This window comes from Pleurodeles waltl, chromosome 6, assembly GCF_031143425.1.
Source record: "Pleurodeles waltl isolate 20211129_DDA chromosome 6, aPleWal1.hap1.20221129, whole genome shotgun sequence".
NCBI classification, from domain to species: Eukaryota; Metazoa; Chordata; class Amphibia; order Caudata; family Salamandridae; genus Pleurodeles; species Pleurodeles waltl.
This window is the reverse complement of record NC_090445.1, coordinates 330,411,610-330,439,507: the sequence shown is the minus strand read 5'-3', so window position 1 is coordinate 330,439,507 and position 27,898 is coordinate 330,411,610. Positions and strand designations below refer to the sequence as shown.

Genomic DNA, 27,898 nt, shown 5'->3' with positions numbered 1-27,898 from the left:
ATTAGGCAGTCGTCTTGAAATCCCGTGAAGCCATCCCTTATCAACTGCTAAGAAAGGCTTTTAGACTATGACGAAACTAAGAACACCTGTCCGATTTGACCTGAACAATCTTCCAGTAACAGCACTGAGTGCAAATGTAATATACCTGGTTCAACTATTACAAACGGATGTACAAAGGTCTATAAGAATTTGCAATTATAAAACTACAAACACTCAGAAAGAAGGTATCAGATGAGATACAGGCCTCAGAAAGCTTGACCACGTTTCTGAAACCAGAGTGACTGCTGTAGCTGACGGTTGAGGACAAGGTTACCTTCAAGGGTTGAGATCTAGAGACTTAACCTCAAGGAAGAGAGAAATGTTCCTGGCTTAAACTGAGAAAACAGTTATGGCTTAGTCTTGATGCTCTGCTTTAAGATTCTCCCGTAGCTCTACTCAGAGAAAGGATCGTCCTGCTATTGAAAATGTTCAGTCATGGGCACAAGTATTAACCTGAAAAAAAAAAAAAAACATATACATATATATATATATACATACATATATACATATACACATATATACATATACATATATAGATACATATATATATATTATACCACAAATAGAGGTCAGTGCTACCTGTTAAATAAAAGGAGTCGTGGGCTATGACCCACATCTAAGGGTCATGAATTAACTCTACCTGCAGTCCTTCTATCAGACAGGACCTCAGGAGCGGCAGCATTAGCAACATTTATCTAGTGCCTGACCAGGCGACATGGTTACTTATGAAACAATCATTCTTTTTCTATTGTTTTGCTTATTTTGACACACGGTTGGAAGAGGTGGTTAATTCCTCTGGGCAGGCTGTACAATGATAGATCACTTTCTGAAACACCATTTTTGTGAAACTTTACTCGGAGGCCGTGCATCACATTTTGTGTCTTCTAGTATGCACTACGAGCATGGCCCAACTATACACAAGGTCTGGAGACCTAGATCAGCAATACTATAATGCAGCTGCTAGTCGTCTGTTCACCATCATTATCATGGTTAGGCACTTTATAGCGATGCGCAATATTTGCATTTCCTTTTTCATTTTAGTTCATAAATAAAAATGTAACAATAACGTCTAAATGGCTATTAATCTTTAAACTTGTACTTTTATTCTGACTTTATGTGGTGCTAGCGGACTACGTTGTCAAGGATTGGTGTAACATGAAATAAACTCAATAATGAATGCATGGCTGAATCTGGTGTTTAAATGGCTAATTAGGGAAATCCAGCCAATCTTGCTAAGGCCATTGAATGACTCCAGAGTGAGAACTGTCCTCAAAAAAGAAACATGTCTTTAAATGTCAAAAAGTGAGCGGCTTGAAGAAGTTACTCAAGTGCTCACTCATCACGAACAGACTCCATACTTGGGCAGTTTTTGGAAAGGCCTATAGTCTCATCTTTTAGCCTTTGCCAAATGTCCTCACTATCCCTGCTACACACTATCACAGCAAAGTGGGAGACTAGTAGTGCCTGGAAGCAATTTACTCTGTCAAATTACTTGAATAATATAAGCACTCAATCATGGTTATACTTTAATTGCATGCTTCATATGCTCGACAACACCTCTTTAAGCATGACACACTGGTCCGGTTTCATGCAAACCAATGCTTAGATAAAAAATAAACTCTAGTACAGGAAAAGGACCAGCTGCGTACGCTGGACATTCACAACAAACATAAAAAAAATTAAAAAAAACACATACAAGCAATATTCACATGAATGGAGTCCAAACTGTGCAGCCCCATCAATAGCTGCAAGGGCTCCTGACTCGCAGTGTGGGCACCTGAGATTGACGTGTGCCCCTAGTCTTCCACCTGTCTGCTTACCCTCCGCCACCACTTCACCGTGCCCAGTGTTATCCTGGGGATCTGAAGGGTGACTTGTATCTGGAGGTTCAGTTAACATTTTGGGACAGAAAGTCAAAACTCCATGCTCAGGATTTGGAAACAATTCTACCTCTTTCAAAGTCCAAACTAGGAGCGGATGATAAATTCCACTCACGCTGTGAAGCTGGCTGAATTTTGGCAAGCATAACACAGAGTTCTGGCCAATATCCACCAGCCGCGCAATGTTTTTTTTTGCGCATGCGTGGCGCATTAGCTTAAGTTGACGAGCGAGAATCTGTGTCCTCTAGCGTGACCTTTGGGCGCTAGAAGGGCACCCAATGGGATTTTCTCACTGTCAACGATCACAGGTGGTCACGACCGTTCGCAGTGAGGAAGTGAGTAGAAAATCTCTCCACAGAACTCTGGGTGTTCAGCCACCCATAGCCTAAATGCATTCATCTCTAGAACTTTGGGAGTTCGTGGCTTACTTGAGAAAAGAAGATGGAAGTCAATAGCTGGCTGAGGTACCAAGTAGAATCATCAGCAAACAAGCACTGAACAGCCAATAGGTCTCAATTTGTAGACTGGCTTTGCCAGTGCTTTTCACCAACCAAAATGCTTTCTGCTGATGCTGTGCAGCATTGGCAAAAATAAAGAGAAAAACATGTGTGGTGACGCATTCTTGCCACTCTGTATGCACGCTCATGTGACATGCTTGTATGCAACACTATACATACCTACGGAATAACGTGGGTGCCTCTTTTTTCCCCCAAGTTGGTGGATTCTACTTGGATTGGTACACTAAAAGCAATTACATTATGTTGCACCAAAGAGCTTTTTGCAATATGGAGTGGCCCTGCAGTAAATGTCAGCTTCCGGGCCCTTCAAAAATATTTAAGTTAAAAAGGCCACGAGGGCTGGGAGAGCAATGGATGAGGAGGGGAGAAGCGGGTGGGAAGCAGGTGAGTTGATGGGGAAAAACAACAGGGAGTGGACTGTGGAAAGAGAGCAACAGAGGCATGTGAAATCACTTTATAGAGCACAGAGCAGCCCAGCCGCAAATGGCAACTGCAAGGCTCTCCAAAAATAAATAAATTAGATGAAAACATTTTATTTCACAGACGTTTTGGTGTAGGGAATAACTGAGGTGTGGGTGAAGTGACGGCAATTGAAGGAGGAATATGTAGGGTGCTTAATGAAAAAGAAAAAAGTAGATTGATGAATGTGAGAAGTGGAAAGATACAAGTCAGCCAATCAGAAGGATGGTAAAGAGGATATGCTGCAAGGCAGGGACAAATACAAGAACAGGAAGTCATGCCATCACATATGAGGCGAGCAAATGCGAAAGACAATGAAGTCAACCAATGGTAAGCAATTGGCAGGCTCCAAGCCTACTGAAAGTCTTTGGTATGGTCCACAGGAGGTATTTTGCAAACAAACAGATAAAAACATAAAAACTGTTTGTACACGAAACCCCAAAAAAGAAGGGAGAGAAGCAATGAAATTGGCAAAAGCCGCAGTCTGGGTAAAAAAAATTGCGAGGTTGAAGGGGTGGGGAGTGGGGCATAAAGGAACATTTTGAGAAAACTCAAAATCTACCATTTTAGTATACACTTGATTAGTCTACAAATGTGTAACTCTTAATTTAAACACAATGCATTCTATAGAAATATTTGACATCCCAGCTCATATTTTTATTAAAATATATCGGGGCTTTTGAGTCTAAAAATATTCGTGAAATTACTAACTGGCTGAAGCAGATGGTCAGTCCTGTTTTTTGCATTCAAGCCATTACAAGACTGTCAATGCTGCAGGACCTTCTCCTTGATCCTGCAATACGCAAGCTCTATGGTATTTCTATTCTCAAAACCCAGTTCAATTGTGAAGGGAGCATGGATTAAATAGAACTCCTTCCTGTGCGTGTGGACTTCCACAGACGTACAAGACATGCCAGCGTTTGCACACTTATCTTTTCACTGTTGTACTTTGAGTCTCCTCAGACTGCTTTTGAAAGAAATAACTTGACCCCCGGGTTAATGAAGAATAACATGCCAAGCTGTGACATCATTAGGATGGTAACACTGGCCTGTGGGGCAGCTTTGTCCAGCCACGTGGAATTACGCAGAAATTAGGAACAGCACGTTGGATAACATCTGTGTCCAATGCTGGGAACACGTCTGATTTTCTCTTTTCACAACTTGCTTGTCCATGGGATTTGGGTACAAGGCGGAAGAAAATGTGGATTTTTTTTTTTTTTTTCATTTCACTTTGCACTTTGACGGTGTTAGCATTCATAAATCGGATGCATTTACTCAATGTTTGCACCACACAGTCCAACAAAGCCTTCAAATAATTGTGAACGGAATTGCAGTTGTAGATACAAACCCAAAAGCAGAAATTCTATTCCTCCTTCCCCTAGTCCAACAGCATCTCACACCCACATGACAGACTGGCTTTCAGCTCTTCAGCCAAGAACCTCGGCTTGGCATCATGAAGATAGAAGCCTTCTTCACCCATACTTTTGTGGTGGCTGCACTGAATTACTTGACATACAAACAGTCTGCTCTGTGATTTTGCTCAACACCGCTAACTCGCTCATCAACTCACTGGTGTTCAGTAGAGAGGATTACTGCACTAGTCTCCTGGTCAGTTTACACGGTCAATCCACACTGCTGTAGATCGGATTCCGAGCTTTACAACTTAACCTTTCCAGGCACACCCCCTCCTCCACCTATCGCCACGCAGGATCGCTGAGTGCCAAAAACAGGGCACTGCACACATTTGTAACAAATGAATAAACAACTTGGCCTGCAACGAACTTGTAAACACTTTAGCTCACTACACACCATTGCAAAATCTTCAATCTGCCTAGCTCGATCTTATGACTGGAGGCTTGGGGGGAGCAAGGGCTTTCCCGGTCTCCCCCCCCCCCCGGGCAGATCAGGCATCGGTGGTAGAACTCACCACACAGGTTGTTGATTGGGTGATTGGGGCGGAAGGGTGAGAGTTAGGTGGGACCTTATAAATGAGGGGCAGGGTGTGGGCGGCCTCTTTGGCCGTTTTGCCACACCCAGGGTAGTCGTTTGTTGTGTTTGTGAGGTAGGCCTAAGATAGCTTTTTGGTAGAAGTTTTCATTGGGAGTTGTTAACAGCTAGTCATATTATAGATATGCTCAATTCTAGAAAAATTATCTAGGCGTTGAAGATCTTACAGGAGGAGGGTAGAGATGATCTCCTCCAAGAAGAGGTTTTAGAACAGGCCTGGGTGGGGTTAAAGAGACCCAAGAGGGCATCTTCCGATGGCGTGGCGGCAGCGGTAATCGCTGTCGTGTCACCAGCTAAAAAAAACGAAATTTAGGCAAAAAAGTGTCACAGGTAGGAAGATCACGGCTTAACCGTATAGCGTGGTTGTAGTGCAGGATAAGGAAGGCGGTGGCTTAACTGGGAAGAGTTTTGTTAGTAGGAGAGGTAGCACGAAGTTCGTGCGACATTCAGGCATGTCGATTAGGCAGCGTGTGGTTGCTAGGAGGAGAGGCATTTCCAGGCAGAGTGCGGTAGCTTGTGATGGCCACTTGGGGGATGGTGTTCTTCATGCACATGCGCCTGGGGCAACAGGCGCACTTGCTGCAAGGAAAAAAACAACCTCTACTCCCCTCGGATAATAATAGTGAGCGAGGGGAGAGAGTTTTAGAGGAAAGGAAGTGGGGAACGGCTCCCAAGATGGCGGCGCCTACTGCAGAACATCAGGATTGATGTTATTGTGCTGTTGGATTGTGAGGAAGAAGAGCACATGGGCGAAGGAGGTTTTATTTCAGTTATAGAATTGTTCAATGTTCCTGTTTTGAGGCAAGATGGTGGAAGAGTGCAACTGGTCCCCAGATTGTTTAGTCCAATATTGCTTAAGGTGCAAGAATGGGATGTAAATAATCAGACCATTTAACAGACAGGGCAGCATAACCAAGTTGCAGAAACAGGTGGTGTGGGTATGCAACGTATGTTGTATGGTGAAGCTGATGTCAATGGTAAGGCTGGTAGGGCGCAAGTGAGATTGGATTTTTGGCAGCCAGGGTCATCAGTTCAGTGGCCTGGGTGTGGCGGCACTTCTGCATTGGGTGGGCATGAGGAGCACACTATTAGCAGGCCGCAAAGGCCAATCAGGGATATCGGTGGGGGTTAGTACACCGTAATGAAGAGACAGCGAGAACCGGAGCAGCTTGGCTGACTTCAGGGGAGACAATCTTACCTGTCATGCAGGATGTGCAACATTTAGTGCATGAAGAGCCGTCTACCAGCTGGAGCGCTGGTGGTATGATAGAAGCGTGGTCATGGAAGAACGTTTGGACTATGATGATGAGAATGCCTCTGAGGTGGTAGACCTAGTGCAACAAAGAAGAACAGAAGAAAGGCTTGTGCAGAATAAAGCTAACAGGGGAAGGAGTTTTGGTGTGTTGCAGGAGAAAGCAAAGAGGGTGGTCCGGAGCGATCGTCATGGTGGAAGGAGTCGGATTATTCTTTCAGCTGGAAGCTTACCTCAAGATGAGGGGAGAAGGGAAGGTATGGTTTTGAGTGGGGGGGGGGGAGATGATTTGTTGAATAAAGATTTAACAATTGAGGCAAGTTGTATGGACAGGGTTTCAGGTAAGTCGGAATCGAGTCAGGTGGGGAAAAGTCAAACTCAAGACAGTAGACTGGATAACGTGTGTGCTGGGGGAAGTGTTAAGAATAAAAAGCTTCCTTACATGGGAGTGTCGATGCCACTGGGGGCACATCTCACTCAAGCTTTAGAGGATAAAATTGTAGAGAAGAGTTCATTGATGTGTTCAAGTTACTTCATAGGGAAGTCCAGACTAAGGAGGGTTCAAAGGAGGAAGAGCAGGAGTTAGTGCGTAGGCCCAGAGTACCCACTACAATTGAGAATTGGACTTCGGCATTTTTTATATATGCAAGTGTTTATTGTGAATGCTATCCAGACCAATGTATAGCTTTATTTAAATACATGGATATTGTGCAGAGGACTCAAATGGATTATGGTGGTTTAGGTATGAAGAAGAATTTAGGCTAGAATGGTGGTTTATCCAGATAAGGAATGGGGAGAGATAGATAATGAGTGATGGATGCAGTGGCTGCATGCGGCGAGTAGGGCTCCGGGTATGCATACTGCTAGTGGTTTGCCCTTGCAGTATAAGCCCTTTCAGGTCGTCCCACCAAATATGGGGTGGGGAGTGTTTCAACAGGACAGCTGCCTCAAAATGGGGCATGCTGGTCGTTTAATAGCGGTGTGTGTACAAGACAACAGTGTAAATTCAGACATGACTGCTCCAGCTGTGGAGGTAGACATCCAGTTTTCCAATAGGTCCACATGGGAGAGGTAGTGACAGGGGTAGGGGCCATACGCAACAGGTGGCAGGTAAGGGGCCCTACGCCTATTAGCTTAGTTGTTATGTGGTACAGGTTACAATTGTATCCAAAGGTGTCTGATGCTAAAGTCCAGTGGTGGGGATTTTCTGAAGGTTTTAGGCTTTGTAACCAAGGGCCAAGAGTTCGTAGATGGGCAAAAAATTTGAGGTCAGCGTTTGATCAACTTGAAGTAGTGAGGGCTAAGTTGCATAAAGAGCTGGAAATGGGTAGAATTGTAGGCCCATTTGATTATTGGCCATTGCAGAATTTTACGATTTCTCCATTGGGGGTGGTGGCAAAAAAGCAACCTGGTGAATTTAGTTTGATACATCATCTGTCATGGCCGGTGAGGGTATCCATTAATGATTTTATTGCCCCAGAGGATTCCATGGTGTCCTCAGTCGATGAAGCAATTTCATTGGTGAAACGATGTGGTGTTGGGGCTGAAATGGCACAATCTGACATTCAGTCTGCTTTTAGGCTCCTTCCTGTGCACCCCGACGATTTTTCTTTGTTAGGAATGCAGTTTGATGGTGCTATTTTTGTTGACAGAATGTTGCCCATGGTTTGCTCGGTTTCATGTTCATTGTTTGAAATGTTTATTTTATTTTTACAGTGTTTTTTGCAGTCGCGGACAGGCTATCATTTTGTAACTCACTACTTGAATGATTTCTTTTTGATGGGAGCAGCTGGGTCAGGTGATTGTATGCCAGCGTTGTCGGAATTTCAAAGGGATATGCTTGACATGGGCGTTCCCTTAGCTCCGGAAAAAACTGAAGGGCTCAAGACATGTTTGAATTTTTTAGGAATAGAGTTGGATTCCCTGAAAATGGAGGTACGGTTACCTAGTGCTAAGGTTCAGTTATTGATTGAGTTGTTGGAAGAAGCTGTTCAGAGACCTACGTTGGAGTGGAGGCAGGTCCAAAAGTAACTTGGGCATTTAAATTTTGCTTGTAAGGTGTAAGAGATGGAAGTTGTTTTTCTTTTTTTTTTTTTTTTTTAGGAGGTTGGGCTTCGCCATTAGTGGTGCGGTTTTGCCACATCATCATATCCGGCTTCGGGCCAGTGTTCGTGCTGATTTGAGGATGTGGATTTCGTTTCTACATTACTTCAATGGTGTGACTATGTTGGTGGAGGATGAGGACTGGTGTTGGCAAGTACACGTTTTTTTGGATGCTTCAGTTGCGCTTGGTTTTGGCTTGTTTGGGATGGACATTGGGCTGCGGAGAGTTGGCCGGAGGCGCGGAAGGCGGCCCGGCACAGTATTGCATTTTTGGATTTTATTCCGTTAGTTGTGGCATTGTCAATGTGGGGTCACGCTTTAGCCAACAAAAATGTGGTTTTTATGTTGATAATCAGACAGTTGGGAATTTTGTTAATTCATGGAAAGCAAAAGATGAGAAAGTGCTATGCCTCTTGAGGTTGTTTTTATTGAGCTGTTTGAAATTTAATATAATTTTCAAGGCCAAGTATGTTCCAGGCATCAATAATGATATTGCCGATGACTATCTTGTTTGCAGTGGCGGAGATTCCGTGGGCTTGTACCAGGAGCAGATGCACAGAGGACAGCAGTCCCTGGAGCATTATGGGGGTTGGGAATTTAAAGATGTTGGAGCTGATTCAGCAGTCTATAGCTCCGTCTACACGAAAAAGTTATGAACAGGCTTGGTCTGATTTCATTAAATCAGGGGCAGTAAAAAGATTGGGTGTGTTTTGGCTTGTGAGGAAAGGCGGGAGGATGCAGTTCGTTTTATCATGCAGCAGATCGATTTGGGTTTGTCGGCAGCAAGCATATCTGATAAGTTGTCAGGCATTTCTTTTTACGGCAAGTATTTTTGGGGTTATGATCCCATGGCGGGAGAACTCTGTAGGAGGATTCTTGCAGGTTGTCCTGAGGGTTCTGTGTATTGTTGGTGGTCGTTTGCCAGTCTTTTGCCAGAGGGTTCTAGGTTTGTATTTATTCATCAAGACGCCACCAGTTTGAAGTCATATCAGTTGCCTGCAGTTTTGAAAATGGCTATAATACAAATTGGGGATGGATCCACAATTTTATGGTACTCATTACTTTAGGATTGGGGCAGCTACAGAAGCCCAACAACTCGGGCAGTCAGACATGGAAATTATGGCTTTGGAAGTCCCAGTGTTTTAAGAGCTATGTTAGAACAACCCAGTTCTGAGGTTTGTTGATAATTTTGCACGGATGTCAGTTTATTTGTATAGGTAACTGTTCTGTTTTCTGCCTTTACAGGTTGTGTGGCTTAACCGAACAGAGCAGTTTGTTCAGTCTGCATAGTGGGGCATTACTTTGTGCGTTGGGCCGAGAAGCAGGCTTCGTCACAACATTTTGGAAGGCAATTGGCTTTGGATGGGGCCAGGATTAAGATCTATTGGATGGGTAAAAGTGGTAGGAGGTGGGGAAATTATTATATTTTCTTTCCAAAAGATTAGCTCAAGGGGTTTGTCCAGATTTATTAGTGCTTCATTTGGGTGAAAATGATTTAGTGGCTCTATCGGGGGAATCGGGCTTTTGGAAGTGATGAAGATGGATTTATTGAGGATCAAGGAAAAATGGGCTGGGACACATTGTTTGGACAGAGTTGGTTCCTAGGCGAGTTTGGAGGGGAGCAAATTAATTTAAGGGTACAGAAAAGCAGCGGAGGAAGGTGAACAGGGAAATGCGTAGCTTTTGTCAGGTTGAGGGTTTTTCAATTTTGCAACATGGAGAGATTGTTCATGGGGATGCAGACCTTTTTAGGCAGGATGGGGTGCATTTATCTTTTTTTAGGTAATGAGCATTATTTAATAGAGCTGCGAATGAAGATCTCGGAATTGCTTGGAGAGAATTTATGGGATCAGGATTAGTGTAAGACATTTCCGGGTGTTGCATGAAGACACCTGGCGGGTTTTCCTGGGTGGCGGGGTCTTTACAGACATGCGTTGGGGTAGGGGGGGGGAAGAGTATGGATGCACAAAGATGAGAGGTCAGGGAGTTTGTACAAGGAACAAAAGGGAGGAAAAGGCATGGGGAACTATAGAAGGTTGGACAGATGGGTACTGGATTAGTCGGGTCAAGTTTTGTAGAGGGTGTGGGTGGGCTTTTTAGGAATTTTATGTATTAGTGAGGAGTTATAGTTTTATAAGGCAAAAATGCCAAGGTTAATTGTTCCAGACATGTTCTATTAAAGCAGCCTTTTCCCTCTATTTATAATGTTGTGGTTTGTACGCTGTTTCGCCTGATGGTGTGCGTCTCCAAACCTTCCAGCCTTTTACCCACTAGGGCCATTCCACTGGAATGCCTCACCAAACGTCATACAGGCGTCAGCCTCACACTGCTGGACTTCAAACTGCACAGAAGGGACATACAACTAAAAGAGACACTAAGTGGAAGCACCTGGGCCACCGTGTGCACGTATAGACTATGTCCTGCGCGGTCTTATATTCTTAGTCAATATCCTTGTCCTTCATGTTGTCCTAGCTAATACCTGGAGACATGGGACTATTTCAAAACATCTAATCTGTTAAATTAATTTTATATGTAAATTATGTAACCCAACTTCTCCTATGTACCGTCTATGATGCTACGCACAGTACTTCTGATCAGTGGTCTGGTGCTGTAATTACTAAATAATGGTGAATTTAATAGTAAACAGGTACCAGCTTTTTCTGTACTGTATTTTCTATTCTTTGTCTATGAATGAATGAATGAATGAATTAAGCCTTCTAGAGCCAGAACCGAACTATAAAGCAAAGGAGGGCTGTGTAGGTGAAAAGTACACAACTTATGAATGCCAGGAGGGTGGGGGAGTGTATATATTTACAAGGAGGCCCAAGAAGCGTGTCGGACTAGACAGAAAGGGGCACCTGTAGAGTGGGGTTGTGATGCTGGAGCCAAGGGGGCTGATGAAAGTCGAGAGATTCTCGGAATTCAGCAGCATGGAGGTTTACATTACAAATAGGTAATGATCGAATATAAAAGGCAATAATTATGCAAGAAAATGCTGTATTTGCGTATAAGGACATAACACACCTCTCAAATCCCCATTCGTTTGAGGGGCCTCAGCCTCACTGGACTCCTCGCCCCCATTACAACCAGCAGCACTCATAGATCTCACTGGGGTCACCTTCAAAATACACTGGCTGCCCTGCCCCCTTCATGACTCAGTCTCGACAGAAAATGTGAGTCATAGTGAAAACCTGTTTTAAGGTGTGCGGTGCATTACATATAGCTGTGAACCTACCCCCAAGAAATGGGTCGCCGAGGGACAGGGGGTTGGAAGGCAGGAGGGGAGGGGCACACGTAGTGCAGCAACATAACCATATGTTTTCAGGTTGAGACAGCAGCGCGCCAGCGCTGCTTTGCCAACGTGTTGGTTTCTATGTGGGCTTTTAACCACGCCCACCTCACACGTTCCATTATGAAAGCCACATGCACCCCAACAAATACCCAACTCCAACTACCAGAACACAGACTCCGGTCTGAAAGAGTTCTCCAGCTCAGAGGTCAGACTGCACTGCAAGGCACAGCTAACGGCAAGACAGCCAAGTGGAAGTCTTCCTTAGACTGCATAAAGATATCCGCATCTTACACTGACCGTTACTCTCCTCACGCTGCACATTCATGCCGACTGCGGCCAGTTCTAGGTTAAAGGAAATACTGGATGGCCACGTGGCATGGTTGCCACCTGACCAGTATGTTGTCAGCCTAGACAGTATTTTCTCGTCACGGCGGGTTAAAAAAATAAACATCATGATAATCTCAAAATTGTGGCATTTTTCCAGGTTTAAATATAAACTGAAAGCCACAAATACGATATCAAAACACACCAAAATAATGTTAATATAGACCTAAGTGTTATAAAAACAGACGCAAAATTTAAGTGATAAAAGTATTACAGAAAATGATACACAAAATGTTATTCAGCATCAGTTCTTTTCCCTTCTAGAAACTCACAACATGCACAAATGGCCAGCATGTTTATTTGAGAAGTGTGCCAACCACAGCACTGACGGACCAGGAACAGGAGGCATCCAACTGCTACAACAGGCAGCAATTTTAGAGATCATCACTACTGAAGGGGGGTGAACAATTCCCTATTCCCAGAGAGGAGGGTGTCCTTACAAAGGCCCGTCGCCTCCATCCTTTCCAAGCTTAATAAAGTAATGCCTTGTCAGAAATCGCTACCAGAATGGTACTGGCCCCAAATATTTACCCTCAATCTGTATGTGTGCAGAGTTCTATAGGACAAACCTAATTACAAAGCAAGAGGTCTGTACAATTAAAGAGGGATTCACTGGTACAGGGGAAGGGAGGGGCGTGGTGGGCGATGAAGGAGGGAGCAGCAGAAAGGAAAGGTAGTGAACACCGGGGTCTCGGCTGCAATGAGATACTGACTGAACGCCGGTACTGACTGAACGCCGGGGTCTCGGGTTCTTTCCTGAAGCAGCAAGGGATGGTGCCTAGCAGCTTCTGACGCATACTTTTCCAGTATAGCAGGGTTTAGGCCTTGCATCTGGTCTTTTGTTGTACCTTGCCCCTTCCACTTTCTATGATCATCTGCTTTAATGCAATTCTTCCTCTCTGGCATTCACCCTGCTATATAGGCTGTTGGGGGGAGATTTCACACAGTGTGTGTGTGTTTTTTTCACACAACATGATTTGAGGGGGCGTTTGCCCACGACGTCTGAAAAATGGGCCAGACACACAGTTTCTGCTCATGGGTAGCGAGCAGTTTAAGGCTTTTCAGGGAGCCTCTCAGGCAGGCAGTGTGGACAGCAAGAACTCAGTCAACCAACAGACACAATCATTTTAGTGTCCATCCCTGTACTAACATTTAGGTAAATAGAGAGTACTTTAAGCTCACAGCAGCACAAAATACCACACAGTTCAAGGAGGGTACAGTTAGAGGGCTGTGATCTCATCTGCGATGCCCAGTAAGGCACTACACCACACTCTACTCGGACTAAACTCTGCACGCTGCCACCATTGCTTTATATGACTGAAGTAGGATATGGACGGTGCTTCTATGAGGGCATCCTTGGCGCAACCTCTCCAGGTTAGATAACAGACTCTGGACCTCACGTTACCATGGCCAGATCTAGGCCTCTAGTTACATTCTAGATTGGCATGGTTACTTAACCAACCAAAAAACTCAGGCTATAAATTGCCAAACTAGACCCTTTAGGTCAAAGTCTACCAGACAGTGCAGCTGTATGGTTTGCTAACAACTTCTTGTGGGCATTTTAAAAGCTTCCCTGGGAATGCATTCTACCATTGCTTACAATTGGTGTTATGGTTTGTAACTCTCAGTTGCTTGCTTTCTATTTGCTGCCTTTGTTTTGGGCTGTCCATCTTGAGTTTAGGATAGTACTAATGAAGTACTTTTTTGTAATTCTTAAGTGTGGTGGAAATGGCATTTTCACATATTATCGTTTGTGTGCAGTCAAACTGTAGGTCTGTGCAAATATTATGGTCATTTCTATCGAACATGTGTTGTTTGTAATGTTAGTGCGCTACCACACCATGCAGTCTACCCCACAGCACTCCAATCTACCTCACACCAGTATTCCAAATTTCACTCCAATCTCCCCCACTCCACCCTACTAACCTCTAATCTACCTTACTAAACTCCAATCTACCCCACTCCAATCAATCTGAACTCCATTCCAATCTACCTCACTCCAACCTACCCAAATCTACCCCACTGCAATCAACCCCATTTCTCTCTATACCTATATACTCCACTCTAACCCACTCCACTGTACCCCAAATCTACACCATTCCACTCTACCCCAATGTACCCTACTCCATGTCACTTTTAGGCATGCTGAACAGCATCCACACTAGTGTATAGCATGGCTAAAACACACTGCCAAAGCCAATACTTCTCGCATAGGTGAGACCTATTGGGTCTACCAGTGCTTGTTTTCGAGTGGTGTTGTGCTCATTACAATGACTGTTCTGCTGCCTCCTCTATTCACCGTTCCCATGGCGGGCTATTCACAGCCTGTACGGCCCAGCGCGTCCTCACCCAGCATGGCTGCCTGAGCTGCCCTCTCCTGTGCGTGTTAACGCCTTCTCCCCAGTGCCTCGTGTCCCTGTGTGAACGGAAGCTGATGCTCCTTCCGACCATGCTGTATCGGCTGTGTATAAGAAAGAAAGTTACATTGCTGCTGCCTGTTCTGTACGAGTTCTGAGTGTGACCAACGTAAAGGCCTCCTACTTTGGTGTAGTTTAATAAATCTGTTGGCTACAGGCACCGCAGCCGGCTGTGGTGGTATCTACTCCCCGCCTGCTAGCGACTTTTGAGATTTTAAATATACCAAAAACATGCATGCCTGTATGGACGTGTAGCTAGCTATAAAGGAGAAATGGTGCCCTGCACCAGAGGGCTGCGAGGGTGGGCACAGAGGAGTCTACAAGGCCAGAGAGCGTCACCAAGTGGGGAAGAAAAGGGAGGTTGGGAAAGTACTCAAATCTGAGGCGGGAAAAATGCAGGGTGTAGGGGAGGGGGCGCAGGGAGGAGAGTGTGTGCCTACTATTGGGGTTAAGGGGTGCAAGCAAACATAAGCAGCTCTTGGACAGCAGCTCTGAAGTCTGCTACTTTTAGAAAAGGTTTTCCTCCGCTGAGAAGGGTCAGATGGTGCCTCTGAGGAGCACATGAGAAAGAAGCAGAGGTGTCTGATTTTCATCTAGGTTTTTTTTTTTATTCAGCACATACAAGGGTTCCGACAAGCCACCAGGAGCAGCTTATCTTAACTCGGCCTCTTCCCCCAGCTGCCTCCTTTACACACAGACCACGCACTCCACAATATCCATGGCGCACAGCAGCAGCGCAGGGTGTCACCCGCTCTTCGTCTTCTGCAGCTAGCTGATGCGGATATGAAAGCCCCGTGATGTGGTGTTTTTGAGTGGTCATGAGGTTTTGCCATCTATATTCATCATTGAGGCACATTTTCGGGCCTGCTGTTTCCAGCCACTGCTAATTAATACAAAACCATTGCCTTCTCAATACTGCCTCGTTTCCGAAGCAGACATCCCTCTCAGGACCACAGATCCAGCGGTGGGCTTTGGTTTAGTAAACTGATCGGCTGTGGATTCTCATTCTCTTCCATTGAAGTAATTTTCCTAACACATTTGAAAACACACATTTGTCCTAGGAAAGCCCAAGACTGGAACATAATGCAGCGCCAATATGAATGAAGTCGGTAAAGCTTGTTTGAGGGCTTTATAGAACAGTACAGGGCAGTTCCTAGAGCTTTCTAGAACATTCTGGGGCCCTTCATGGAATGCTGGAGTAAAGTTGGCCCGCGCGGAGGCACTGTCCAACATACTCCCTTCATGGGGGACTCATAGCCCAGGGCTTCACCACAATGTGCTCTTTGTGAAAGACTTCACTCAACAAGGCCCTTAAATATTTCGACTGGGGCGTTCTTGTCTGAAGACAGATAATAGGCCAATGATCTTCAAGTACATACTTCTGGCCGCATGCCTGGTGGGGTGGGAGAGGCGCAAGAAGAGAAAGCCACAGGCCAGACCCAGCACCACTGGAATACTTAAGCGCACGTCAGGTTAGCGCCTGAATAATTAGAGAGACGGTTTGTTCCCTTGGGCTGGGGCGGGCGCTGTGCAGGCCTTGGGAGCGCAGTCCCTTGGCCCTGGCTTCCCCAGCTCTTGAAACGCTCCTGCCAGCCGCAGGAGCAAAGAACAAACCGGCGAGGATCTTCATTCTACCCAAAATGCATCTCAGTCCTACACTATCTATTCCTGACAGTTTATGGGTGTTTGTTTCAGTACTTCCAACTGGTACAAACGAAGAGTTTGGGGAAACTTTAGGCCACTGCACCGATTTCAGGAAGTACAGGAGGGACCTATGTGGAGCGTTTCAGGCAGAATTGATCCTGCTCTTAAGATATACTAGGCTGGAGGCTCATTTTAGCAATTTCAGTGATGATTTCTAATTATTCCTACGAGATCCGGTGCTTTTCCTTCAGTTTCATAGAACCTTAGGTTTGAAAACAGCCTTCGCGCGGGTTGTGGTAGCACCAACACTCATCGGGATAAATGTACTAGCCTAAAATTGACTCTGGAAGGTGAGGGCGCTTACTTCTAACTACATTGTTTATCTACCTAGAATGCACTTCTTTTCTGTGTCTGCTGAAGATGGGCTTCAGTTTAGGGAAAAATTAGGATTATTTCAGTGTATTTTGAGAAGCCCAGGTTCAGTATCTTTATTGTCAGATAGATGGAAAGGATGCAATGAGAAATCAATAGTCGGGGAATCCAGGAGGGTTTCACTGCGGCTATGGAGTGGTGCAGTCCATCAAGATAGTAAAAGGGCTCTTGGGTAAATGGCGGGCCTTTACCTTGAAGGTGGTTGTCCTCTACATCAGGTCTATTAGACCTCCGAAATTCATTTTTCCCTCTTATAACTCTTTATTCCTATAGACACAATGTCCAAAAAGTCTTCTCGTATCGCTTACAAAATCTTTTATGTGACTTTTAACCCCAAGTACACAGCCAACACGGATTTCGGGGAAATCTCTTTTTCAAGGATTTCAGAAGGAGCAGTTTAAATGCCCCAATTTGTGCAGTTTCCTAACTAGAAACGTTCCATACTTGTGCTGTCAGCTGCCCCATTATAGGTATCAGCAACTCCACGCAATTGCGTCTTCATCTTCTCGAGGAACTCCCTATGGTCAATATTAGACTATATGGAACGCCTCTAAGAAACTACACAAATGAGGGACATTTTAACTGAAAGGCTTGAAAGGGGGTTTTCACAGTTACATGTATTGGTTGTGTACTTTGGATTAAAATATAAATAATGGATTTTGCACATAAATAAAGGATTTTGCAAATACAAGACTATTTGGACGTTGTATCTATATGAATAAAGAGTCAGAGACCAAGAGTCTCACTGGTCTGAGGAAATTAATGCAAAGGAGGTCGTTTGGAGGAAAAAAAAAAACATTCTTTAACATGGGGGCATGTTTTGGACAGACGGGTGTAGGGCCACATATCCCGGTACCCTCCTTACCCAATTCATTTAATTCACTTCGTCCAGAAAACATTTCCTTGGCATAATCCTTTAGTTTCCGGGAGTTTTAGGACCCACCAGACCCATTTCTGGGGAAATACAATGTTAACTCTTTCCGCGTCAGAGAGCCAGAAGCGTTGTTGAAAATCGGCCACCTCGGGATCAGCACTTGAGCTCTCTTTTACTCCACTGACTGCAATCCACATTGTAAATAGTGTAACTCTAAAATCTCTCGCTCGATTTTCCAAAAAAGATCTCATTTAGAATGTTGTGAATCTATCTTATATTTCTCGTGTGAGCTTTATTTCCTGATGCGGACACGCTAACCCTCTTCACACCCGTCAGCCGCAAGGGTACAACATCCTGTGTGACAATGCCCACTCTATGCGGAAAATCGAAATAAATGCACTAAAAAATTTATTGTTAACCAGTCGGTGAGGCTTGGCCCGATCTCAGCCTCGATGCTGTTCCTAAGCACGTGTTCGAGTCAAGGAGATTACACGGAGTTAGATACTTGTGTATAAATTCCGCATAAGGCTGCGCACATGTACAGGGAACTTCCTGGAGCGCAAGGAACTGTAAATATCAGGACCTGACCCTGCCACGAAACACTGCTGTGCTGTTCACAGGCACGTACACCAACCGCAGAAGGTCACCACCCGAAAACTATTTTAGGGACACAGCCGGAAAAACAGGGCTGGTGAGGTTTCAAGGACAGGTGACAACCCCCTTAAGCACATCCACTCACGCAGCATGAGGGCGGGGGCACCCTTGACCGGAAACCTAAACACAGAGACGCTTAAGTTGCGAATAGTTCCTCCAGCCCGATTCCTGGCAGGAGAGGGGTCAGAGTACACGTTGCAAGGTCATTTCCTCTGGGGAAACAAACTGCCTTTCTGTACCATGAGGTGGAGCTCGAAAAGTAAGAGCTGCACACTTCCGGCTCCTCGTGCACGCGTTAACATGCTGTTATTTCTGAACTGCGGACAATACAGTTGTAACACTGAATAATAATGCTCATATCCCATAATTACCACAAAATGATAGGAGCATTAAAACGGACACCTGGAAAATCCAACAGTACTGGGGCGCTAATTGTACCCTCCGAAAATGCTTTGTTTTTTTAGAGAATGCAAAAAGGCCATTTCTCTACACGTACATTTCCAGCTCCTCAAATTGCAATTCTATTAGGGTTTGCAATAAATATGACGCACAAGTACTGGATAAATGTGCACCGGCCTCTAAAGCAATTGTTAGGTAAAGTTTCACCAAATATGGAGCCATAATAAAGAAACACAACTCAATCTTCTCCCAAGTAGATCCCTTCGATCTGTTCCAGATTCCTGAATCATCGCATCTTGTGCGTATGATTCAATACTGTGCCACTGAAGTGGACTCTCCATTTTAGTCTGCCCACAGCCCACCACTTGGAACTTCAAGAAACAAAACAATATTCACTCAGGCAGTGCTCGAAACCCAATTAATCTTTACATGGAAATTGTCACGAAGACGTTACAACATGGTAAATGTCCTAGGTATTCAAACAAAGGAAAAATGGCAAATTGGACCTTGTAAGGGTAAGAAAGGTAAACATTTACAATAAAACATAGTGATCAAAAGGCGGCCAAACTGTCCAACGAAGCAGTGATGAATGTGCACCGATCCTGGGTGTAGTACAAATCAAAAAAGGTTAAAAAACCCCAATAAACAGTATTTTATTATGGTATTGGTACAACACGTACTACCTTAGGTGGGAAGCTGAAGCCATTGTCCACATGGTATCATGCTACACTGCACAGGGATGTGGTTGGAAGTGTGTGGTCTTATCTACACTAATGTATTGAGCCATTCCACATCCTGCGAGAGGCCCACCACAGTGCAGTTATGTGAGACACAGCACACTCAGGGGTGTCATGGATGAGGAAGTGAGAGAGAGTCACACATTTTATAATTTGTGTTATGCTGGCAGCTCCGATTTGCTCTGCAAGTCACTTTACTGTGCTGGTAGTTTGTCCTCCATGTCCTGTTTCCCATTTCTTACGCTGACTGTGACAGGATGTGTACTGGAGCCTCAAGAGTTAACAGTTGTTGATGAATAGTGAGTGGGGTGAGGAGGGTCAAATATCTGCCCAGTGAGGTTGTGTTACAGTTCTGCTTTATATTTGGAATTGTATTTATATAGCGCTTACTACCTCCGAGGCGCAGAAGCACTTTTCTGCCAGTAGCATGCTACTCCAGAACCCAAAGGATTAGTGGTGGATTAGTATAGGGAAATATAAGTAGTTAATTTGAGCGGTGAACATGCAAGTCTGTTAGTTTGATTGAATAGGATAAAGAAATGATGGAGGAGGGAAGAGTCTAGGTAGGGTTACTTTGTATCCCTGTAGCTAAGGGGCTAGTAGTATTTAATTAAGGAACCTACAAACTTGGACTCTCAAGCAAAGTTAGAATCCATTATCAGAGTGCAGAAAACAGGAGGTTGGCAGACAGAAGCAATTAAAGCAAAGACAAAAGAGGACTCGCTCACCGACTAGAAGTCCATCATAATAAGAGTAAAACAGCCATTTTCAGAAAATAAAAAAAACTTACCACACAAAGGATGTTCTTGCACCTGTGCCACAGGAATATGTGCCAGATTCGAATCTTTAGCATCCCTATCCTTAAACCAGATTGTTTTACAAAATACGCACTTTAAATCTTCATCACGAAGCGTAAGAATCTTGTGAACTACCAGCAACTAAGAAGCTGAAAACAATATTACTACAACTGGATGATCTATTCATTCATTTCAGACGTGGTCAAAGTGTGTTTTGCCGCAGGAAGGGAGAACCTCACTCCCATTCTCATGACTGAAGGAGCAAAGCTTCTGAAGTTCACTGAAGACTCGTTTGCACCACACCAGGTTCTGGAAGACATTGGGCATTTTCTTAAGAGCAACCAGTTTGCAATCTCTCGGATTCGTCACTGACCAAACAACAAAGCTGTCATACCAACGGAGGAGATGTCAAAATGCACTGGAAGATGGTCGTCCTTTTGTCATATAAGAATGCCTGGTTAGTAGTGGTGGGTATTTAAGTGGGCTGGGATAGCCTGTGTCTGCTATTCAGCAGCTAGCACGGTTCCACAGGTTCTTTCATACCTTATATGTCTGTCCCGTTGAGGGATCAGGTAATGAATACATATCACCATAGGGTGACATGGATTATACAAAATGTATATCGTGCTACACAAGAGAAGTGAACCTGTACACGGAAGAAGCAACCAGTTTCCTGTTGGAGGCAGTACTTGGTTCTGTTTCTGGAGTAGAATAAACGTTTCCAATTCAATACTGAGATGTAAGTTATACGTATCACCGAATTTCAGTGAAGGGTAAGTGTATTCCCTTCCAGGCGTTCAAAGAAGTGTTTAAGTACAGAATACGATTCCCTTTCAGGCAGGGCCTGGCACACATTCTACTAAGTGAAAGTGGGCTAACCAGAAATTATAACAGGCGCTGAGGACTAGTCTGGCATCCTTGTCAGAGAACGAGTGCGAACCGCACCCTGCGAGTTGTTTTGGAAGGCGTCCTGTTGTGCAAGAAATCCTCGTATATAGTTTGTGTCAGCCGATGGCACGCGCCATTTACTATCGCTATGTCCCAGATAAGCACTACCAAATAGAAGGGCTAATCCTCTCTGAGGAGCGGCAAAATCCAGAAAAATACAACTGCCAGGAGATTCCAGTGTAGGACATCTATTTTGCTGCACAATAACTGAAACGTAAGCAAAGTGAGCTGCGCCTACCATAATGCATAGTTGGAGGACGTGTGCAGCAAGTGAAGGAGAGTGAGCATAAGAGGATGCGACAGCAGAAGAGGCCGTCGCTGGACTGCAGACGTTCTAGTTATTAAGAAGAAAGTGAGGGTCTCTAGTTCAGACAACCTGGCGACCAATAGCGTAAGTGTTGACGCAGTCGCTGCGCCACTGGGAGCGAGTGTACGGAGTGCAGAGCAGAGGGAAGATGGCTTCCGCCCGTTCTACTAGGCAGTGCAGGGACGACCAGACTCTCTGGGACTGCAAGAGCCGGACACGCTGGACCCGTTTGTGGTGACCAATGGGCAAGAACACCAAACGCGCTATGGGCTAGAGTGCCTGTGGGCCCACCCTTCAAGAGGCACCATGGGTGCGGCGTGGGGAGAAGGAGAGACTGGAGACAGACAGGCGGCTACAGAAGGGTTCAAATGTCCAGGCAGCACCTGCCTGCCACCGGTTTCCATTGGGTCGAAGGACAGCCTCTTTACACTCGTTCACAAGGCTATGACAGGCAACCGTCCATAAATCATTGATCGACTTAAGTGGGCAAAACATTAAAGGAGAGTGCACAGTTAACAGAAATGCAGGCATAATCAGGTAAAACTGCGTAAAGGTTTCAAAAGTATAATGCATCACCAAGCGACAAATCCAAGATACGAACGCGTCACAAGCCAGTGGGACAAACTGCCGTGGGGTGGGGTGTGACTGCTAGTGAGCACAGCAAAAAGAACTGCACGATTTCAACTGCCACTGCTGCCTATAACTTCCTGGTAGTGAACCATGGAAAGATAATTCACTGTCTATAAAACGAAGACATTTACTTTGGCGCGCCTCTGGTCTTGCATCATCCTATGTTAAGACTATACCGACCTTTTCAGATAGCTGGATCAAGGCACCATGGGCAGCAGTTTGGCACAGTAGGACAAGATGGAAATGGTTTCAGAAGGAGACTGTCAGTAGCATCCAAAGAAGGCTTGACAACCGTGTCAAGATCCAGTGGTGCAAATCCACCAAGTGATTAAGTAGCTGTTCCAAAAACCAAGCATGGCAAACACTGAGAGCAGAACTAAACATTCGCTAACGGGACCCAACTTGAAGGCAATTAAACCTGTAGCAAGTTTCTTTCTGAACCTGGAAATTATAGAAGTTTAGTTGAGCCGCAATTGAAAGAAAGAAAAAAACCAAGCACATAGGTTTTGTTGGATGTAAAGGTAAGACGAAGTTAATTTAATTGAGACAAACTTTAGTAGGATTCCCAAGATCCAAGCACTAAAGCAAGACAACAAATGAGAGCAACAGTTGTTTCCATTGGTGGTAAAATACTGGCCAAAGCAAATGGAACTGCAGAATGATTCTATCAGCTATGCGTGATGTGCAAAATACAAAGCTGTGTATAGTCCTGACCAAAATCAAATCTAGCATATGTCACTCCGAGTGACCATGTCTTACAACTTACAGTTTAAAGCGTAAAAACCGCAGAATCTTCTGAAGACGTTTTTAGCTAGGGCAGAACCCAGGTACTCTTTCCAAATGAGTCAACCGTCAAAGGTAAATCGGCGATTAAGCTGAATTACCACCTTTAAAAATAGATAAGTAAAAGATTCAAGGTTGGTCATCAAAGCCTTTGGACGGCAGAAAAGAAACTGTAAAGAATATGATCATGTACCAATTTTGGAACAATATACAGTTAATTTAATGGGGATGGCAAATTGTGGGAATGATGGTGGCAGCTATATCCCTGTGATCAGTCACCAACAATAACAAAGGATTTACAACCAATCAACACATAATGTAGGGACACATGTTTATTCCGAAATCGAGATTGAGTGAGTTCCATGGGTCAATGATTTTGGCACAGATGCAGAGTTAGGGCTTGGAGACTGGTCATTTTACAGAAATATGATCTCCTATGGAACAAATCTTCTGTCAAGGCCACTGTGGACCGCCTACATATAGCCCCACAGAAGCATAACAAAAAACAGGTACCCGTCTAAATTCCACCGTTTCATTACCCAGAAGAAAGTCAGCTTTTTTGCTGAAGGTCCCATAGTGTGATATTTCTCTGCCTATAAACAGACCTGATTTTTGCCCTACCTGCCCTGTTGTCCAGGAGGATAACCCTTTTTTTTTCCCCCAGAGAAGATGCAGGGCTGGTCTATTCCTCGCCCAGTACATTTTTTTTCCAACCAAGATGTGATCTTGTTTTATTTCAACACGCTACCGCATGATGGGGTTTTCGAGCACATAAACAGTTTTAATATTTAAGTCCGCTACTGGTATAATTTACAAACTAACTGGCCTGGATGTTAGCTCCTTGCCCAAATGCAGGATAGGAGTTTTCCCATCTGTACCTCATCACCCCAGTTAGTAAGTGATAGGAGTTCCTTGCCAGTGGTCTGTGGTATAGTTCATAAGTCCTCTCCCGCAGGCAGGGTTAGATTTTTTCCAGATCCAATGCATGATGGGATTTCTTCTGCCTCTGCATTGGCTCTCTTTCACATTCTCATCTGAATTCATGATGGAGAGCTTGGTGTACATCTCCTTGACCCAGTGCATGGTCACCTGTACAGCACATTACTGCCACTGGTCTCACGGCCTGAAGGTTCTCAGAAGCATGCAGGTGTGGGCATGGCTGAGAAAGGGGTTAATGGTGTGGCCTAGAAGAGTGGAGCTTGTTTCTTGGCTAACCACAGGGGATGTGATTCAGCTGTACAGTAGTAAGGTGGAGGCACAGCGTGGCAGAAGCCCGTGACTGAAAACGTGTATAGGCTCTCTTAGAGTAGCAAAGGGAGGCAGCATGGATGCAACCAGCTTGGGAGTGTGGGCTTCTTGTAGGTAATGTGTGCCACAGCCAGACGTTTCCTCAGAGCGTGGCACTTTGCTGGGTGTGCTCAGAAGGTGAAGTGCGGCTGATCTGGGTTTGAAAAGCTTTATATAGGCTGGATGCACGTGTGTGGCAACATTTTGGAAGAGAGGCAATGTGTACTTGTTAGGTGCATGAGCGAGGGCTAGAAGTGTATTCTGTCCACGGTGCAGCAGGCAACAAGCGCAGCTAAGAGGAGTCGAGAACTCAGATACATACCATTAGTGAACCAGAGGTCAAAAGTACTTGGCTAAGGGCCCGACAGGGTGGGTGTCACGGGGCGCACATTAAGACATAACTGGAGAGATGAAGCTAGTGAAAGGGGGCATGGGGGGGTGGTAAGAAGTGGCCAATCACTGGCGGCTGCTATGTGGCAGCCAGGTGCGGGTATTCATGAGCCCGACTTTCCCTATGCCACAATGCACGATGGGACTCCTGTTCTGTATACACAGACCTGGTGTTTATCTCCTCTAAGCAGGGCTTTCCTGAGCGTCTAGTCAAGGTTTTCAGCCGTTTCTTCAAGTGCATGCCTGTGTGTTATATCCTTACCCAGTGCAATGGTTGATCTCCCACCCTACACACGTCTTCTTGATGATGCACAATGGGTATACAACTACACCAGTTTAAACCCTCACAAAAATTGGACTTCCAGACCTTTTGAGTACTAGCCTGATAATTCCTTTTCCGACTATTTTACATTGTTAATAAGAAGGGTCCATTGATAGCTATGGCCGAGGAATAGGTTTCAGTGTTACCCTTGATAGGGTCTACAAGTCTGTGAAGGGGCACGGTGTCTAGGTACACAATTCACTGCCCCCTGCAATGTGTAAGTGTCCCGCCTGTGTACAGTTCTGGTTTCACATAGCGTTACCACCTTGCTGGAAGTCCAGGGAGTCCATTTGATCAATTAATGCAGTCTAGCACTTACAGAGTGCTTCCAATGCACCAGAAAAGGTTAACAAGCTGATAAAAATGATTTGTGCAAAGAAACATTCAACACCTGAAACAAGGCGTCTTCGGAACGAGACGTAAGATGGCAACACCGATACGTCTTCATCCAGGAGCACGATGCTATTTATGCACATATATATCAACTTTGTACATAATTGAATAAAACGTTTCCAGCAGTTCTTCAGTGTTTGTGTACATGGTATTTATATAGCGCACACCTAGCCAAAAGGCAGCAGTGTTGTGTGTGAAGAGATTCCACTGGCTGACAGAGGGCTACAGTTCCCAGTATGCACTGAGAAGCGGGCTTACAAAACTGGGCATGGGTTTTGTTTAGAACCTTTAGAGAGAAAGAAAAGAAAGCAAGCTGGCAAACAATGCCTCTCTGGTTGTTACACAACGCAGTCACAAGCCCTGGAGGCAAGTACGTGGGTACAAGTGAGTTTACAGTAAGTGCAAGTCAACTGAATTTAAAATAACTTTCCACCTCCAGGAAACCCTCCTTCCTCGCAAAGAAGTGTATATTGAGTAAACAAATGTCCAGATTGGTCACATATGCCCCACCCTGCTGCTTTCGTGAATAGAACAAGGAAAAAATACAAAGTATTTTCAAAAAATGATGACAATGCACTTACCGTCATGGCCCCGGGACGTAAGCAGGGGGCGCGGGTTCAAACTGTATGGGGAGTCATCAACGCTCATCTTCTGCGAGAGAGGTGGGCACGGCCGCTGGCCCCATCCTCTAACCACTGTTGGTTGAAGGTGGCACACAGTATCGGGGTGACTCACGGCTCCAAATACCAAGGGACGCACGCTCCTTCAGTCACTGTACAGTAAACCACCACTCCAGCGCCGCTCACAACCCCTCCCCTCCACCAGGGTTTTGGGTCGCTCTGATCGCGCGGTCTCCAGGCAGTCCCACGCACAAGACCGTCTAGATGCTACTCTGAAAACCCCAACTTCAGGTCCGTGGCCCCTCCGATCGCCTGAACAATGCCTCTCCCTTCACTCGCTGCTCGTTTCCTTCTATTGGAGGGCGAAACAGCTTTACGAAAATGCAGAAAAATCCGCAGCCGAACTTTGTGTCTGGAAACAGGGTGGAAGACAAAGGGGTGCCTCTCAAGAAGGCACCCTTACTGCCACCCTGTGCAGGAGCCGCGAGTCCTTGAAACGGGTGGAAGGCGGGGTGTATCCGGGCTGGTCCGGGGGCCCCAGGCCAGGCGACGTCCTGGGGGGAAGCGGGGCTCCTGCGGCCTGGATCCGGTGTCGGGCGACTTCCGGCTGCGCCGGCCAGGGATCCCCCCGCTCAGGAACGGGCAACCAGGGGCTCCCCACCAGCAGGCCACGGAGCTTTGATTTCAGCTGAGCTGGGACAGGAGTGAGGAGGGGAGAGAAAGGGAGCCAGGGCGTGGGGGAGGGGAGGCAGCGGCGGAGCGGACCGCGCAGAGAGAGAAATTGCATTTGCTGAGGAGGCCTGGTGTTCAATTTCAGCAGCAGCGTCCCAGCTTTCCTCCCCCCATTCCTCCTCCTCTTTTCCCCGCTGCCCTCCTCCTCCTCCTCCTTTCCATCTCTCCTACCTGTGACCAGGGTCCTAGCGTCCTCGGGCGCCACACTAGTCGGCGAAGGTGGAAGTTAATGTTTTGGAAGGAGAAAGTAAGGAATAGTGCAGGGTATAGTAAAGTCGGACACGTGGCCAGGATACAGTGACTGCGTCAGACAAGTGCAGTGTGCAAACAAGGTTGCTGGGAGAGTGCCAGGTTGCAGTGAGAGTGCCATGGTGGATACGTTGATGGCAACGAAGCTGTCACGTGCCTCCCCCCCCCCCCCCGTCATTAAATTGCACCCACAGCCAGGTCTGGTTTTGTTCCCAACGGCACTTTGCATTCTGGGACTTGTAGTTGTTCTTTTCACATAAAACCCATGGTTCCAAAAGGCTACGGCTGTAAGCCTCGTTGGGTTATTTAAAAGAAATCTTTCACGATGACATTGCAATGATTCAATTGGATGGGTCCATTTAGTAGTTATTTTACTGTGTCAGGCAGGAGTAGGCAATAACGAGTGCTGTGCGTATGTCACACATGGGACGATGAACAGTGCGTTACGCTCAGGGCAGGGTGCAGTAACTGTGCTAGAGAGTGCACTGTCTGTAATAGCGAAAACTGTGTTTGTATGACCTTTTATTGGACAGGGAAGCGGGGTGCACTGCATGTCTGTATGAATGTGCCTGTTTGGTAAAAATTGCCAATTTCATGGTACTGTGTGTGAGTGGTAAAATCGGAGAGGGTGTTATTTAAGGTTCAGTTACTGAATAAAAGCCTACGTAGAACACAAGGTGCCACCTGGCATGGAAGCAAGCTCTGAGTAGTGGCTTTACACAACAACCAGGACACGGTGCCAAAATTCAGGACAAAAATCAGTACAAAAGGTGTGTTTTGCAGAAGTCATACAATTATGAAGTACACGCCAGGCACAAGGTTCAAGTTAAAATAGAATTATGTTCGTAGGTTTGCACAAATTCAAGAGATACCAGTTCCAAGCCCTGGGGACACCCTCACCACAGCTATGGTCGAAAGGTATCGACAGCTAAGCCCAGAAATGTAATGGGTTCTTGAATAAAGGATCAGGAGAACCATACTATTGTATACAAGAAATAAACCAGTGTTTGGTTTTTATTGAAACACAGATCTATTAACCCCGGCCTCCAACATCGAGGATATTATAAACGTGAATCAATTAAGAAAAACTATTCTTCAGAGAGACATTTTGGTAACCCCTGATGAAGCAGAAAATGAAGGTTTTGATTTATTTACGCTTAAACGTAGTGCTGCAATAATCATGTGTGACTTTAACCGAACTAATAAAGATTGTACGGGGACAAAATGTGCCCTCAGAGTAGTTTGCCAACATTTATAAGCGTGCTTTATATAACGTGATGTATTAGAATTGCACTAATCCGACATAATCATAAACGTGTGCTACGATTTGCTTGCTTGAAATGTTTTAG

General features: G+C 45.3%; 1 protein-coding gene across 2 annotated transcripts in view; it reads right to left on the bottom strand.

Moving 5' to 3' along the window:
- EFS (embryonal Fyn-associated substrate) overlaps positions 1 to 26,708 on the bottom strand; it is a 76,465-nt gene extending 49,757 nt beyond the window's left edge. The window contains exon 1 of one of the 2 annotated variants that reach the window (XM_069238186.1): positions 25,530 to 26,708. In XM_069238186.1, the coding sequence (XP_069094287.1) occupies positions 25,530 to 25,535 (6 nt within the window). In that variant the 5' untranslated portion in view covers positions 25,536 to 26,708. Of the gene's footprint in view, positions 1 to 313; positions 449 to 25,529 lie in introns of those variants that run through there. The other variant, XM_069238187.1, reaches the window with a different exon arrangement.
- Between the last annotated feature and the right edge of the window lie 1,190 nt (positions 26,709 to 27,898).